Source organism: Bos grunniens, chromosome 17 (assembly GCF_055505025.1).
Source record: "Bos grunniens cultivar Pamir isolate PY7600 chromosome 17, Bosgru_T2T1.0, whole genome shotgun sequence".
Lineage (NCBI taxonomy): Eukaryota > Metazoa > Chordata > Mammalia > Artiodactyla > Bovidae > Bos > Bos grunniens.
In genome coordinates this window covers 62,471,041-62,488,892 of record NC_141181.1, presented here as the reverse complement: position 1 = coordinate 62,488,892, position 17,852 = coordinate 62,471,041, and the positions used below count along the sequence as shown (strand labels likewise).

The following is a 17,852-nucleotide window of genomic DNA, read 5'->3' as shown; positions in this document are numbered from 1 at the left end:
CCTTACAGAATATCTGAGAGACGTTTCAGTTCAATAAATGATATCTTCTCTAATAACCTGGTGTTGGTCTCATGCAGAGTGAGTCCTAAGTTATGTCTGACTCAATCCTGTAAGACTCCAGGTTCATGGACCACATCTTGAAGCCTTCTCAAAGAATAGGTATCTTTGGTGAAACCCCAGCTCTGAGGATCACCCCGTAAACGGATCAGACCAGAGGTTAGCACTACAAGGATATTTAACTTTTCCTCTCTGTTGTTGACAAGGCTCTGATATATTAATATGCTGTACCCTTGCCCTCTTCCCTGGGAATGGTTTCCACAGACTCTGCTGAAGGGGTAGAATTGGATGAGCATGTCTAGATCACGTAACTGAAGCCCAATGGAGTGGACATCTGACCCAAGCTGGGTAAACCTGGTAATCTATAACTGCAATGTTGAAACCTAGAGTCAGAAAGCTATGAAGAACTCCATTTGGAAGGCAATAAATATTTCCAGTTTGAGATCATCTGGGGCAGGTCCAGAATTTCCATCTGGAAGGAGCCTTGCTGCTAAGTCACTTCAGTCGTGTCTGACTCTGTGCGACCCCATAGACGGTAGCCCACCAGGCTCCCCCGTTCCTGGGAATCTCCAGGCAAGAACACCGGAGTGGGTTGCCATTTCTTCTCCAGGAAGGAGCCTTGGGAGATGCAAATTTGTTAATGGGGAGTGAAAAAGGGAGTAATCTCTTGGCTCTTCATTCATGAAACATTTATAAAAGAATAATGTCAGTTATCTTTATCAAAAAATAGATGCGGGGGGGGGAGAGATAGGGGGCAGTGCTGATTAAGCAAACAACCTCTCCCTACTTTATCTTCAGCCAGCATTTGGGCCCTGCATAAGTGATGAGTAAGCACATTAAAAAAAAAAAAAGGCTTGAAGAACCTAGCAGAGAAAAGAATAGACACAAACAGATAAGAGCAGCAGAGACAAATGTTTGAGAAAGAAGCTTCAGATTTTGACAGCCTTCCAGTTTCCATCAGGCTCCAGAACACTGCATTCCTGCCCTAGGCTCCCACAAGGGTTTATAAACAACCTCCTTCTACTTGAGCTTGTGTCAAAGGGTTTCTGCTCCTTGAACCCAAAAGAATTTTAACTAAGACATCCCACCACATTCAGCCTGCTGTCAGGCTCCCCCTTCCTGGAAGCCTACTGATTAATTGGTTGCTGAGTCTTTGGGAAATGTTTATTTCCATTTTACATCACTGACTTTGGGAAATGTTTATTTCCATTTTATATCACTGACTTTGTAATATAAATTATGTAGCATTTGGTGAAAAAAGGCCAAGAAAAATGATATCCTAAGTCTATTTTTTTAAGTCTTTTTAAAAGCTTACTCAAGGGTAATTGTGGCTTGACCATGAGGACTGGTATGGTTCCCTTAATGAGAGTAAGCCAGTCAGCCATCCACAAATCGGGCATAGGAAGTAAGATGATGTGTCGGTTAAAGCAGTGTTTTTCTTTCTTTTTTTTTTTTAAAAGCAGTGTTTTTCAAAGCATAGTTATCACTCCAACTACTCTGTTTTTAGGTGATCTCTGTAGGCAGTACTAGATAACACAGTGAGAAAGCTGACTTCTAATATTTCCTTTATATTAAGGAGATACTCAATTTGGCATTTGCCTGTCACTTCTTTAATATTTGTTAATGTCCCCCCTCCCCCCATTTTTTTCAAACAGAGAAGCAACAGGTCTCAGATTGAGAGTTTCACAACTATCAGAAACTAGTCAAGGGACTTCCCCGGCGGGCCAGTGGTCAACTCTATGCTTGCACTGCAGGGGACACAGGTTCAATTCCTGGTTAGGGAACTAAGATCCTACATGCCACTGGTTCAACAAAAAAAAATTTAAGACTTTAATAACATTGTTTTGTTTTCATTGTATGTACTTATTCTTATGGTTTGCTTTCTCAGGGCAAGTGACAGATTTTCCACTAACAGTAACAATAAAGATTTGTTGTTGTTTAGTCACTAAGTGCAGAGAAGGCAATGGCAACCCACTCCAGTGTTCTTGCCTGGAGAATCCCAGGGACGGCGGAGCCTGGTGGGCTGCCGTCTGTGGGGTCGCACAGAGTCGGACACAACTGAAGCGACTTAGCAGAAGCAGCAGCAGTCACTAAGTGAAGTGAAATGAAAGTCACTCAGTCGTGTCTAACTCTTTGCAACACCACGGACTATACAGTCCATGAATTCTTCAGGCCAGAATACTGGAGTGGGTAGTCTTTCCCTCCTCCAGGGGATCTTCCCAACCCAGGAATCGAACCAGGGTTTCCTGCATTGCAGGCACATTCTTTACCAACTGAGCTATCAGGGAAGCCCTGTCACTAAGTCATGTCCAACTCTTCTGTAACCCTGTGGACTGTAGTCTGTCAGGCTCCTCTGCCCACGGGACTTCCCAAGCAAGAATACTGGAGTGGGTTGCCATTTCCTCCTCCAGTGGATCTTCCTGACCCAGGGATTAAACCTGAGTCTCCGGAACTGGCAGGTGGATGATTTACCACTGAACCTCCAGGGAAGCCCAATAATACAAATTATTTTTAAATAAATTTAACAGTCAACTTAGAGAAAAATATTAAGTAATTAATAGTAGAGATGATATTATAATATAGCTAAAATCATCAGATTGGATAAAAGAATGATAGAAATCTGGGAAACACTGGGTTAAACCACTGGTAAGAGTATCAAAATCTACTGCACGAATGAACTAGCTCCGTTCCTGGGTAATACGGCCAACAGAAGCTCCCCTTCCCTGCAGGTGCAGACAGACGGCAGTAGGCCCCGACACATACAGGCCTACTGTCTACTGGCCCTGTAGAGAGGCCCTGGGACCAACATCCTTAAGAATCATAAGTCCAATCATACTTACGAATACTGACAATAGAAAAGGGATCAGTCTCACAAATAAAAAGGAAAGCCTTTAAATCAGGTGTCCTTGCAAATGCTTTTAAACCTTCCAGAGTAGCTGAAATTGACAACCTGTACTGTTTTCACTTCCTACAAGGACTTCAGAGACTACTCAAGATATTGCTCCAAATTTAGAAAAAGACAAGCTCCATTTTCAAATTACAATGTCCTTTGCTTAAAAATCCTAAATGCTTGAGAACACAAGTCTTGCTTTTACCAAGAACACAAATTGTAGGTGAAACATTCTTTTAATCAACAAGCCTTTGTTAAATACCTAACGTGCAAGATGGGGGGTGGTGAGGCTGAACTTAAAAACAAATAATGCCTTCGAACTGATGGCCTTCCATCCTGCATCTGGCCCTTTTAAACCTACTTCTCACACGGTATTCAGACTTACCCTTTTACAATGCGGGAGAAAGAGATACATACATACAAAGTGACCACAACAGGATATTCAAGGAAGCAATGATTAGTGATGGCTTCCTGTGATCAAATTGGACTTTTTTCAGTTAATTTTTACATAATAAAAATAATAGTCATAGTGAAAAAAAAAGTGATTCATACAGATATAACATGAAAAGAATTATTAGTCTTGTAATCTTGCCCTACGCACCCACTGCCCTCTACTCTGTGCATGCTTCTAAGACTTTTCTGTGCATTAACATGTCTTTCTAAGTTTAAAATGCTTTTAGAATCTCAAAGTCTAAGAGCTTTTTAAAAGGTCAAGATTTCAGAACAGAAGACTACAGGTTGTGCCAAGTGACTTTTCTACAGAAAGAAAAGATAATATTCACTCACCAAGACACCCTGTCACTCTTGGGGCGAAACAGGACAAGACTCACTGAGCTAACACCGCCCAACAGAAGGTTCAGAATATATAGAATAATCATGTGAAGACTTGGGAAGTTTTAATAACGAACTATAGCAAAATAATTACCTGGAGTCTGGCCACACATGGAAGGGAAATGTCCTAAAGCACCAAAGAAGTGATTATCATTCAGGAAACACAGCTAGGAAACAGGTTACACATGATTCAGGCTAGAGCAAGACTGCAAGTCAGTAGCCAACAAGGACTACTGTGTAGCACGGGGAACTCCACTCAACATTCTGTGACAGCCTATATGAGAAAAGTCTAAAAAAGCATGAAGACATGTATCACTGAGTCACTCTGCTGTACACCTGAAACAAACACAACACTGTAAATCAACTATACCCCAATAAAATTTTAAAAATAAGTAGACAAAAAAAAAAAAAGACTGTAACTCAGTAACAAAGATTAGAATGGATCTCATGCCATAAAATGCCATAAAAGTATGTGTGTATTCTAAAGACTACAGAGGTATTTTTTCTTTGAAACTTCTCTATTTTTATTTTACAATTCCTGCATCCTATAAAAATTTATTAAGTGCAATATCTGACCATCACTTCCAACTCTACACACCTACTTACTACTAAAAACATTTTAAAATAATAATGGTAGAAGCAAGCACTGGAGCTCACCACGTCACATGGGAATACAAAATCTGTTCAGAACCACAAAGTACAAGAGAATAATTTTAGTGAAAGGAGACAACAATAAAGTAGGCATTCTGAGAAACTCAAGATGGTTTTCAAAAACCAAAACTGCAATACCCAAACTTACCAATTTATGAGTAAAGAGAAGCACTCTAAAAACATTCGACTAAACAACTAGCTATTACATACAGAGACATCGAAAACAGAATTTCAACCTACCATAATTTCACAATTAATCACCCTGTCCGCTTCTACCCTCAACAGCATCAGCAAAAGCTGAGGTCACAGGCAAAGTTTCTCACAGCTGTAAAATCCTAAACCTTGGGTATATAAATAATGTTGCACAAAAGGCAGTGGGGCTGCAGAATCCAAACTCAGTAAGGGCTGAGCTCTACAGTGAGAACGGCCACGTTCAAATTCCAGCTCCACAATTCACTAGCCGCAACCCTGAGCAAGTTCATCTCTGGCCTTCAGTTTACTACTATGCTCACAACAATCTTACCTCCCGAACAGGACAGTGAGCACACCAACAAGCACTCAGTCAATGCTGAGTGTTGTTGAACTTTGGGCTGGCGGGTCAGCACCACCAAGCATTAGCTCGTTCATGTGTCAGCTAATGAGATAAATTCAAGGGACAATAGTGGTTTAGGGGCACTAAGGTATTTAAACACAAAAGCAGAAGCTGTCCCAAGGTCCAGAAGTCAGAAGTGCAGTTCTTTCCCTAATTCTGCCAGTGTATATTAATTGCCTTGGAACTCCTAAAAAAAGTATCTTCTAATCTTCTTCCCATGTAACTATGAGAAAAGCTACATAATTCTGGCTTCAGTTTTAATATGACCTACGTATCTGGTTAACATAGCCTGATGTTTAATAATGTTAAAGGGACTAGCTTTCCTATTGGATAGTTCAAAACATTATTAATTCTAAGCAATTTATGGGGCACCAAAGACATAATCTTTGGTCCTCGAGAACAATTTTTAGAAATCCAATGATTCTTAAAAATATTCAATCTTTAAAAAAAAAAAGTCTGCAAGCAGCTGCTATAAAGCAGTAATGAGCTACCAATTGTGAACTCTGGATTCAGTACTTACCCTCAAGTCACGCTTGTCTACTTCATCTCTGCCCTTTAAAATGTATACTGGAGGACACAAGACTTTACAGCCCTGGGAAAATGGAAATCTACCACTCTCCACCTTTGAGACCTTTGGCAAATCAGTGCCTTCAGCGCAAGCTAAGGTGATTTCTAACACAGTGGTTAAAAGAGTAAGTCTAGGACAGTCCACAGGGTAAAGAAGATACCAGTTTCATGTTAGGTGAGTGACCTTAGACAAATCACACATCAATAAAGCCCCCAGTTTCCTCATCTGTGGAAAGAAGAGGGGGAGAAGAAGGGAGAAGGGGACTGGGAAAAACTACCCACCCCAGAAGAAAATGTGAAGATCAAACAATAATAAATATAAAAGGGCAAGGAAAGTGACTGACATAATTAGCAGACAATCCACATTATTATTGCTGTTAAATAATAATAATTATTATTATTATCAACAAAGCTGTTGCTAGAATCAAATAAGACTCGAGAGCAAAACATCATACAAATTACAAAAACCACTACCAGTTGTACCAGAAACATAAAGTTCCCCCCATCCAAAAAAGTTAAATCATCTCAGCTTTGCGGAGAAGCCTCCATTTAACTAACATCTACCCTATAAACACGAGGCCTCCTTTTGCAAAAACCACTGACCTTGAAGCCTTCCTCACTATGAACTAGAACTATGAACTAGACCAAGACCACACAAGCATCTAAGGGGAAAGGAAATACAAACGGGACCACTGTCCAATTACAGAACGTCTCGATTACTGAAGAGGTTTTTCTCCCTTACTCAAATACGTGATTTTTCCCAACTGGAAGAGCAGAATGCCACCAAGATCTTAAAGCCTGAGGGTTGAGGTAAGCGTTATGAAAGGGGATCCCCTTAGCACGCGGAAGGCAGGCTGCAAAGGAAAAACCAGAGAAGCTACAAGAAGGAAGAGCCCTCCCTGCATGCCCCTCGACACCAGCTATTGCAGTCGCTTCACCGCTATTTTGGACCCAAGACCCCCCCGCCCCGCCGCCCCCGCTTCCCACGTGTGCCCAGAGCAGCTGTTCCTCCACCAAAGGGCTCTGTATTGGGAGCCTCAAATCCGGGCCTGCTCCTGACTCGATATGGGTTGACCTTGCGTCAGCCCCTTCCCCTCCCTGGCCCTCTGTTTCTCCCTGTGCGCCAAGCACAGTTAGTCAGACAACACTTTAGGCCCCGCTCCCACAAGTAAAAAGTCTTTAGTAGGAAATTTTCCCTCACGCAAGGGTGTCCCACCCTCATGCCGGAGCCAGCTTCCACCTGCGGATAGACAACGCAGCCTGCGGGTAGCGCAGGTCCCGGCGAGAGTAGTGTCTCACAGGGCCTGCCTGTCAGGCCGGCTCTGCAGACCTGCGGCCGCCCTGGCCGCGCCGCTACCAACTCAGGGCTCGGGAAAGCCAGGCCGGCGCTTACGCGAGGCCCGTGGCTGCGGCCTAGAGGCCCGCGCGGCCCGCCCCCTGTGCCCGCCGGCTCGGCTCCTGGCCCCTCAGTGCCCCTCCCGGACCTTCGCCCCGGCTTCGGAAGCCCTCGGCGCATTCGGCTGGCGACCAGACTGGCCCCAGGCACTCACCGTAAATGGGTCGGAGGCGCCTGTCGTTAGGGTCCTGCACATGGCCCCGCGTCGCCATGATGACAAGCGCAGGACCGCAGTGCGCACGCGCGGGGCAGGCCCCCGGGAAGGGGCTGTTAAAGGGCCAGCGCCGATCTCGCTCTTCTATCGCGATGGTCGCGGGGTTGTGACAGAACGCGCCGGCGCGGAAAACACAGACACCCAAACCGCATCCCCGACCCCCCGCCCCGCAGGTGTGTCACTTCAGTGGCTCCTGGTGAAAAGTGAGGGGAGGGGTGGGGGGGAAACTTGGTTAAAGACAGGGCTCGGCTGCTCCTGCTCATCTTGTTTCTCCTCTGTGCTGAAGGACCAGTTAGACTTGTCTTTGATTCACTTTCGAGGAACCGGAAACTCTTGTGGGAGGGTGACCCTGGGGACAGTAGGGGAAAAGGGGTGCTGAGCGACAAGTAGAAACGTGCCAGAAAAGTTCGGGGTCCCTTCACCCCTTCCTCGGTGCTCAGCCTACTAAGAAGCATCCTAGGGATCAAAGTTAACATTAACAGTTTAAGGTGATGAGAAAGAAACTTCCCTTCTGTAGTATTTTTTTCTGGAAGACCCATAAACTCAGACTAGTTACAAAGAAAACATCAAACAAATCATACTGAGTGACATTCTACAAAATGCCTGACCGGTAGGCTTCAGGACTGTCAAGGTCATGAAAAATAAGGAAACTGAGAAGCCGTTACAGACCAGCAATGCTTAAGGAGACACGACAACCAAACATAATGTGATATCTTCCTTGGGATCCTGGAACAGAACAAAGGGCATCAGTGGAAAAAGAATTGAAATTCAAATAAAGTCTAGAGTTCAGTTAATAGTATTGTGCTAATGTTGGTATCTCATTTTGATAAATGTACCATGGTAATGCAAGATGTTAAGTGGTTGAGGGGTATATGAAAACTTAATCCTCTTTTCACCCCCTTTGTGAGTCTAAAATTATTCCAAAATCAAAGATTTTAGAATGCTTTTATTGTTTGTTTTTTAAAATTTTCTGCCACACCCTGCAGGACTTGGGATCTTATTTTCCCAACCAGAGATAAAACCCCCTGCAGTAAAAGCACAGTCTTAACCTCTGGACCACCACGAAGGTCCCTAAATGCACTTGGGGGGGGCGGGGGTTGGGAAGTGGGGAGTGACTACTTTTTAAAAATCAAATGCACTAGAAACTCTCATCCCAATTCTGTCCTGAGTTCTAGCTGAAAGAGAAAATTCCAGAAGCAATTACACAGAAAAATTCTTATGGAGAATGGGGATGGCTGGGGAGAGGGAGTCCCTCAAATGAAGATATGATCTGTGATCCTCATAGAAAATAGTTCCTAAAGCTGAGGAGAGTTTAAAATATGCTAGATGGGGACCTCCCATCTAGTGGACATTCCACTCCAGAGGACACGGGTTTGAGCATCACCTGGGAACTTAGAAACATTATTAGGCACTGCTCCAGACATACGGGATCAAATGCTCTGGGAGCAGGGTCGGCAATTTGTATCTTTACAAATCCTCTTGTGATTTGGATTCAGACAAAAGTTTTATCCTGTTTTAGATCAGAAGCAGGCAAATTATGACCTATAGGCCAAATCTACCTTACTACTGTTTTTGTACAGTTTGTGAGCCAAGAATGATTTTTACATTTTTAAATGGGGAAAAATAATCAAAAGAAGAATAATATTTCACAACATGAAAGTTGTATAAAGTTCAAAGGTCAGTGTCTATAAGTAAAATTTTATTGAACCCAACTATTCATTTATGCATTGTCTGTGGTTGCTTTTGTGCTACGACAGCAGAATTGAGTAGTTGCAACAGAGACCTTGTGGCCCAGAAGGTTAAAATATTTACTCTCTGACCCTTTACAGAAAACATTTGCCAATTGCTATTCTAGAATATGCTCAGGATAAATGAATAAACAGATACCTCCAGGGTAGAGTTGTCAAGTCAAATATGGTACAATATTTGGGGCATACTTACACTAAAATGACATTCACTGTTTATCTGAAATTCACATTTAACCAGGTGACCTAGATTTTTTGATTGAGACATACTTGATTTACAAGATTATATTAGTTTCAGGTGCACAGGTGTTCTACACATTTATTTGCTAAACCCTATCCCAGGGAGAACTCCATGCTTCCAAAATCGTGTTAACCAGCAAGAATGAAGGTCAGGAGCCTCCAGTAAGCTAATCCCAGGCTTGCTCTTAGGTGCTGTGGCCAGGTAGGACTGGGCTGGACTTGGGCTTGCAGAGGGGAGAGAAGGGAGGAGACCTGGGCTCCATCTATGGCACAAATGAGAGAGCTGTTGAGTTACCTGAGTTTCAAGAATTTCCCAGAATGGAGAAGCGCAGCACCTTAAAAGGGGCACACAGGAGGCTCCTGACCAGGACTGTGGTTACTCAGCTATGGTCTTAGATTACCTTTGTTGGGCTGGCCCAAGAGGAATGCTGATGCTTGGCACCCTGCTACCTGAACTTGGCAGGGCTGGAGTCTTATGGACCCACCTAAGAGAGGCCTTCAGGTCCTTGAGTCACCATGCTGCGTAGAACATGTTTCCCTCCACCCTGAAAGCCTGTTTGGCATACAAGCAGGATGAATTAGCCTTTTTCTTTTCTTTTTCTCACTCCCTGTCCTCAAAAGCCTAAGACTGAAGCAGTCACCCATCTCTAGGCCTGTCCTTACCTGCTCCCTGAGCGGCAACGTTCACACCCTTTGGCCTGAATCATTTCAGGTAACAAACGAGTTGCCCCCCAAGGAAGCCAAGAGCCTATCCTTCTCTCTGTATCTTAGAGCTGACGTTATGGGAAAATACTTGGTATACAACAGATGTTCATTCAATGGTGGTTTCCATTATATTGATTTAGAACAGGGGGCTAAGCCCTTCATTCCTGTCCTATTTGGTGGCAGATTTGATCTGGTAGGAAACCCTCTTGCTCAGGAGCCGTGAGGCACACCAGTGTGTCGTGCTGGTAGCTGGGGACTTAGGGCAGGGCTCTGCATTACTTGGATGTAGTGGTTGTGGGCATCTCCACTGGATAACTTTTCTAATTTTCCTTTGCTTTTCTTTTCCACCTTGATCCAATGCCTAATCCTAATCCTCCACAGAATAAACAGAACAGTGACACAGTTCATATTTTTCATGGATTTCTCGACCTTTTGAAAATGTATTTATTTTTATTTTTGGCTGCACTGGGTCTTCGTTGCTGCACTAGGTCTTCCTCTGATTGTGGAAAGTGGGAGCTACTCTCAAGCTGCAATGCCAGGGCTTCTCATTGCAGTGGCTTCTCTGGTGGAGCACAAGCTCTAGGTGCGTGGGCTTAAGTAACTGTGGCTCACTGGCTCAGTAGTCGTGGCACACGAGGAATATCTTGGAATTTCCTGCAATACTTAGTATAAAGAAGGACAAAAATACCAAATAGGCACAGAATTAAAGGTAGACAGAGATCAAGGCAGAAAAACACAGAACCAAGATTTAAGAGTTGGGGGTTATGGTCTTGTTTTGGCCAATAATTTAAGATATACTCCTGGGCCTCATTTTTCCCAACAGGAAAAGAGAGAATGGGTCTGAGAGCTCCTTTCAGCTTTCAGTCCCAGCGGTGCCCTCTTTGTTCACTCTAGCACTTCCAATTCTGTCCACCAGGTGGCATATGAATGCTAAATTGCCCAGGCCTCTTTCAAATTAGAGGAGAAGGCAATGGCAACCCACTCCAGTACTCTTGCCTGGAAAATCCCATGGACGGAGGGGCCTGGTGGGCTGCAATCCATGGGGTCGCTAGGAATCGGACACGACTGAGTGACTTCACTTTCACTTTTCACTTTCATGCATTGGAGAAGGAAATGGCAACCCACTCCAGTGTTCTTGCCTGGAGAATCCCAGGGACGGGGGAGCCTGGTGGGCTGCCATCTATGGGGTTGCACAGAGTCGGACACGACTGAAGCGACTTAGCGACAGCAGCTTTCAAATTAGAAGGGATAGATCTCATTTTAATTGTAAAAAATTAAAAATAAAACAGAGGACATTCCCTGGTGGTCCAGTGGTTAAGATTCTGCATTCCCAATTTCCAGGAGATGTGAGTTCAATCCCTAGTAGTGTAAGTAAGAGGCCGCGTGCAGCCCAGTTATCTTTGTAAACTTTTTTTTTTCTTTTTTGCCCACAGGGCTTGTGGGATAGAAGAAGGAATTCACAGGGCCTGGACTCCACCTTAGGCCTATTCATGCTGATCATGCTCGGCCACCTTTCCAATGGACTCTGAACTCTGTGTTTAGTGCCTATGAAAACAACAACAGAAGGATAAGAGCCCCTCCAGACAGGGGAACCTTGAAGATCGTATCTAGGTTACTCATCGCCTAAGAGAAAACATACACTAATCACCCCTTCCTCCAGACAGGCCATAAATTTTTCTCTATCTATCGGAGTGTAACCTTGGGTTTATTGATTATTGGCTAATTATTTGACTGTTTGAGCGCATGAGCACGTAGCACATGAATGATGGGGTTATTGGGATTTATTTTCCTTGGTTTATGTAAGTCTCAAGGAATTTGGGGTGGTGAGTTCAGACACGTACACATGGGATATAAAAGATTTTCACAAATGCTGGTCGGGGATCCTCTGCCCTGGGCCCACCTGTGTAGTAAACTGCACTCCACTATCTGCATTGTCCTTCTGAGTGAGTTTGTTTCCCGGAATGCGTGGCTACAGCAAGGTCTTAGTTCCCGGACCAGGGACTGAGCCCGGGCCCCAGCAGTGAAGGCACTGAGTCCTAGCCACTGAATCGCCAAGAATTCCTTATATCTTTGCAATATTTATGCTCAACTTTTTATTAAGGTGTTATACACCATAAAATTCCCTCATTTTGAAGACACAATTCAATGCTGTTTTACTACATTTTACCAAGTTGTGCAGCCATTAATATAGTTTAAGTTGAGAACGCTTACATCCTCTTAATAATATTCCTCTATAAACTATGTTTCCTAACTTTAAAAATAATGAAATGTTTCAAAATCTAAAGATAGAATAATAATCATGTATACGTATCACACAGGTCTGACAAATGTTACGTTTAACAAGCACAGACTTGATATTGTAGGTACATTTCTTCATCTCCCCATCTCCCTGGCTCCTCAGAGATAAGCAGCATTCTGCTATTGGCCAGTATCCTTCCTTCTACGTTTTCATATTTTTAAAAATAATTTTATTTCTTTTAAAATGTATTTACTTTTGGCTGTGCTGGGTCTCTGTTGCTTGTGAGATTTCGTCTAGTTGTGGTGAGCGAGGGGTGACTTTCTAGTTGCTGTGCATGGGCTCCTCATTGCTATGGTTTCTCCCATGGAGCATGGACTCCAGGGTGTGTGGGCTTCAGCACTTCGGTTCAGTAGTTGCCGCTCCAGGGCTCTAGAGCATGGGCTCAATAGTTGTGGCGTAGGGGATTTAGTTGCCCGACAACATGTGGGATTTTCCCACACCAGGGATAGAACCTATGCTTCCTACATTGGCAGGAGGATTCTTTACCACTGAGCCACCAGGGAAAGCCTTTTGTTCTCCTTTTAACTTCTGGGATATGGGAAGGGGGTGGTTTGCTGTGAAGAAGTGTTTTGTTTTTTGCAGTCTTTTCCCCACTGCTATATTATTTTTCAATTGCTTTAGGAATTCTAGTAATCTTATGGTTTTGTTTTTAACATTTGAATCTTTGACTTGTTTGGAATTTTACTCAGCATGAATAATGAGGTAGGGTTCCAATTTTATCTTTTCCCATTGCTCCAAACCCTATTTATTGAATAATCCATCTTTTTCACAAAGCACACAATGCCATCTTTATCATATATTACATTTCCACATGCATTTCTGTCTAGTCATGGGACAGTCTGCAGGATCCTTTCAAGGGCAGGTCAATGCTGGGGCCACAAATAAGGACTCTGCGGAGCTGACTGGAATCTGTGTTCTGAGTCTGAACTTTATCTATACAGCCTCTGGGTTGCTGAACTCTGGGAAGAGCTTTTGTCAGCTGCAAATGGCTGCTAGGTGCCAAGAAGGCAGTCTCTGGTTTAGAAAAAAGGAGCTTCTGGGAAGTAGTGCTGCTGTGTGGTCAGGTCTCTGATGAAGACAAAGCATAAAAGAGATTAAAACTCACAAACTGAGAAATGCACAAACTGATTCTAAAGTCTATATGCAAATGACCTATAGTGGCCAAATAAATCTCAAAAAAGAGAAACAGAGTAGCAGGACTTACATGATGAGATTTCAAGACATACCATAAAGCCACAGTCTTAAGACAGTGTGCTATTGGCCTAAGACAGACAAATAGATAAGTAGGACAGAGAGTCCAGATACAGCTGCCTGTATGTCCTTGGATTTATGACAAAGGCCCAAGTCCAGTTCAATGGAAGAATGAAGTCCCCGCTCCACAGTAAATGAAGCAAAAGGATATACCTTAAAAACAAACAAATAAAAAACCTATGGGACTTTCCTGGCAGTCCAGTGTTGGGACTCTGCGTTTCCACTGCAGGGTGCTAGGGTTCAATTCCTGGTTGGGGAACTAAGATACCTCATGCCAAAGTGTGGCAAAGAAACAAAAAGCCCTTTACCCCAACCTCAGACCATACAGAAATACTAATTCAAGATGGGTCACAGACTGAAATGTAAAAAGTAAAACAATAAGACTTCTAGAAGAAAACATAGAATATCTTTGTTACCATGGGGTAAGCAAGGTTTTTTTTTTAATAAGCACAAAAAAGCACAAATTATAATAGATAATTCTTCCCTTTAATCAATATTTATATAGTGCCTACTGGGCACTATATATGCTAGGTGCCAGACATGCCCATGAAAAAATGTCAGCCCAGCCTTGGAGCAGCTGGTTCAGTTTAAGAGGATAGACAGGCACCTCCTCAGGCAACAATACTGTAGCTCTCTAGGGGCCCTGATTGGTGACCACAGGAGGCAGTGGGGGCCAGAGGAGGGGTACCTTACCCAGAGTTCTTGAAAGGCTTGTTGCAATACGTGAGGTCAAAGCCAAGTCTTGAAGGATAAGGAAAGCCTGACAAGTCATAGCAGACAGAAACAGTGCTTTCAAAGTCCTAGCAGGGACAAGAGAAGGTGGGTAGAACTGCAAGATCTTCAAGCTGGTGGGAGCAGGTGCTTGGGACTGGATATAGTTTCAAGAATGTATCTATGTTCTTAATTTTCCTGTAATTGAACTTGGTTCTCTAAGTTCACTGTACACAAGAATCACCCACCAACTTCTAAAATGAACATTCTGGGACTGCCGCAGAAATATTTACCCATTGGGACTTCTCTGGTAGTCCGGTGGCTAAGTCTCTGTGCTCCCAATGCAGGGGGCCCAGGTTCGATCCCTGGCCAGGGAACTAGATCCCACATTCTGCAACTAAGACCCAGCGCAGTCAAAAAAAAAATATATTTACCCATTTATCTAGTAGGTGTGAAGTGGGCCTGAAAATGCATCTTAATGAGCAATCCTCCCCCCCACCCCACACTAATTCTGCCAGCCAGCAAACCACCCTTTGAAAAACAATGATTATGCACTAAGGTTCTTCCCCCTGGGAAACAGGAAGTACTTTCTTCGGCAGCGTGGTGCCAAGACAGCTGAGAGTTTTTCTGGAAAATCAGGTTATGACGCAAGTGAGCCTGGTGTCTCCTTCTCTGGATCTAGAAGGGCTCTGTGCAAGCATCTAAGGGATGAGGAAGCCAGAGGGCAGAGAGCAGCAGCCTCTGGGAACTCTGCCTAGTAACGGGGAGCTCTGGACGATTTTCCAGCATGCCCTGGGGACTCAGGTCCAATCTCCATTCTCCTTATGAATATGTATGAGCCCCCAGAAGTCAGCTGAGTTTCCTAGCCACCTGCTTCAGAATTGACAGAATAATGTAAACATTTCAGAGCCTGAAGGGCATACCAATAGCAAGTTTCAGGGCCTGGCACCTTGACTAGGAAACTGTTTTCTAGCAGTGCTTTCACAAGTGTTTCTTCCGTAACAGATGAATATACCTGTGAATATGTGGAAAGTATCAAACAAAAAGGATTTTTTAAAGGCTGCCCTGAAAGTTCTACCTTCGCTGACGGGGTTGGTGTGTATGAGTGCCCTTCCTATAGCAGACACTAGGAAGACTCCCTAATACCAACCTCCTGGGAATTCCCGGGTAGTCCAGTGGTTAAGACCCTGGGCTTTCACTGCCAAGGGCCCAGGTTCAATCCCTGGTTAGGGAACTAAGATCCCACAAGCCCTGTGGCATGGCCAAAGGGGAAAAAAGTCATTCCAAATGCCAACCTCCCCCTTTACTCCCTGCCAAAGGCCTTATTTCCCCTTCCCAGCTTGTCAATTGTCTAAGTACCTGGTGACCAACTAATGGGCCAGCTCCTGGGGTCATTGAGAGATAGAAGAAGACAGAACCCAAAACTCATCAGTGGAAATTAAGAGGTTAGTGGTGAGGGGTGGGGGTGGGGAAGCAAAGGCTAACCATAAATACTTGAGAATCACCAACTCATGAGAAGTGGAGATATTTATGAATACATGGATGGCTGGAACTTTTAATAACCAATATATGCATACCCTATAGCCTTGCCCAGGAATTCCATGCTTGGGTGTACATCTAACTGAAATGAATGTCATATCTAATCAAAGAACTAGAAATTCATTCTTCCCCAAAATAGAAGCAAACCAAATGTTCATCAACTGTAGAATGGGTTAATAAATTGTGATATGCTCAAAATTTATTTGGGATGCTATGCAGAAATGATAATGAACAAACTAAGGCTATATGTGAGAACATGAGTGAATATATTGCATGAAATATGAAATATAAAATCAAATATTGCATGAATAAATCAGACACTGAAGAGTATATAATGAGTTATTTACATGATGTACAGGAATAGGTAAAACTTATTTATTTATTTGTCTGAGCTATAATTGACATAAAATATTGTATAAATTTAAGGTATAAAACATGTTAATTTGATGCATTCATATATTGCAATATGATTACCACCTTAGCAATTGCTAATACCTCTATCATTTCACACAATTATTATTTCTTTTTTGTGATGAGAACACAAAACAATGATAGAAGTCAGAAAACTGGTTGTCCTGTAGGAATAGGGAATAGGGTTAAATAGGGAAAGAGCCTAAAAGAACCCACTGGTGCTGGAAATATTCTATTTCTTGATCTGGGTGGTGGTAACAGGCATGTAGACATATGTAAAAATTCATTGTGTAAATTCCCCTTCTAGGTAGAATTTCTCCTAGCAAAATGAGAACATATGTCTACACAAAAAAACTGTATACAAATATTCAGGGACTTCCCTGGCGGTTCCAGTGGTTAAGACTCTGCGCATCCACTGCAGAGGGTGCAGGTTTCATCCTTGGTTGGGGAACTAAGATCCCACATGCCATGTGGCAGGGCCAAGAACAAAAAACAAAACCAAACAAAATCCCAAATGTTGTTCATAGCATCATTATTCATTGTAGCCAACAGGCAGAGACAACCCTTTATTAGTTTGCTAGGTGTTTCCTCAGTGGCACCCCACTCCAGCACTCTTGCCTGGAAAATCCCATGGACGGAGGAGCCTGGTAGGCTGCAGTCCACGGGGTTGCTAAGAGTCTGGACACGACTGAGCGACTTCACTTTCACTTCTCACTTTCATGCATTAGAGAAGGAAATGGCAACCCACTCCAGTGTTCTTGCCTGGAGAATCCCAGAGACGGGGAAGCCTGGTGGGCTACTGTCTATGGGGTTGCACAGAGTCGGACACGACTGAGGCGACTCAGCAGCAGCAGCAGCAGCAGACAGTAAAGAATCTGCCTGCAATGCAGGAGACCTGGGTTCGATCCCTGCGTGGGAAAGATCCCCTGGAGGAGGGCATGGCTACCCACTCCAGTATTCTTGCCTGGAGAATCCCATGGACAGAGGAGACTGGCGGGTTATAGTCTATAGAGTGGCAAAGAGTTGGACACGACTGAGTGACTAACACTTTCACTTTCAGGGCTGCGGTAGCAAAGTACCATAGACTATGTGCCTTAAATAGACATTTATTTTCTCACCATTCTGAAGACTAGAAGACAGAGATCAAAGTATCAACAGAGTTGGTTTCTTCTGAGGACTCTCTCACTGGCTTGTACTTGACTTCTCCCTGTATCTAACATAGTTTTCTCTGTGTGTCTGTGTCCCTATTTCCTCCTATTCGAAGGAAACCAGTCAGTTGGATTAGGGCCCGTCCTAACGACGAGGGCCCATCCTCATTTTACTTAATTACCTCTTTAAAGACCCTGTCTTCAAATACAGTCACATTTTTAAGTGCTTGGAATTAGGACTTCAACATGTTAATTTTTTATTTTATTGAAATAAAACAATAAAATAAAAACAATGTTGTGTTCGTTTCAGGTGTACAGCAAAGTGATTCAGTTATAGATATAGATATATATATATACACATATATATTTATTGTTGTTTGGTCGCTCATTCATGGCTGACTCTTTAGAGACCCCATGGACTGTAGCCCCCCCAGGCTCCTCTGGCCATGGGATTCTCCAGGCAAGAATACTGGAGTGGGTTGCCATTTCCTTCTCCAGGGGATCTTCTGTCCCAGGGATCAAATCTGCATCTCCTGTATTGGCAAGTGGATTCTTTATCACTGAGTCACTAGTGAATGTGTTCTTTCTAAAATTCTTTATATGTT

The 17,852-nt window shown here is 43.4% G+C and overlaps 1 protein-coding gene and 1 long non-coding RNA gene across 8 annotated transcripts in view; one reads left to right on the top strand and one right to left on the bottom strand.

The window, feature by feature from the left end:
• NAA25 (N-alpha-acetyltransferase 25, NatB auxiliary subunit) overlaps window positions 1-7,219 on the bottom strand; it is a 63,822-nt gene extending 56,603 nt beyond the window's left edge. For 5 of the 6 annotated variants that reach the window (XR_015144614.1, XR_015144615.1, XR_015144613.1 and 2 more), the window contains exon 1: window positions 7,139-7,219. Coding sequence is in view for 2 of the 6 variants with exons in the window: in XM_086348174.1 (XP_086204300.1) it covers window positions 7,139-7,196 (58 nt within the window). In the remaining 4 variants the exon portion in view is untranslated. Of the gene's footprint in view, window positions 1-7,072 lie in introns of all 6 variants that reach the window. The other variant, XM_086348175.1, reaches the window with a different exon arrangement.
• Window positions 7,220-7,229: 10 nt separating this feature from the next.
• On the top strand, window positions 7,230-11,574 carry LOC147355560 (uncharacterized). 2 transcript variants are annotated; one of them, XR_015144642.1, is made up of 2 exons: window positions 7,230-7,371; window positions 11,322-11,574. It is a non-coding gene; the product is annotated as an uncharacterized LOC147355560 (long non-coding RNA). The 2 variants fall into 2 exon arrangements; XR_015144643.1 differs by lacking the exon at window positions 7,230-7,371 and adding an exon at window positions 9,242-9,385.
• The last annotated feature ends 6,278 nt before the right edge of the window (window positions 11,575-17,852 follow it).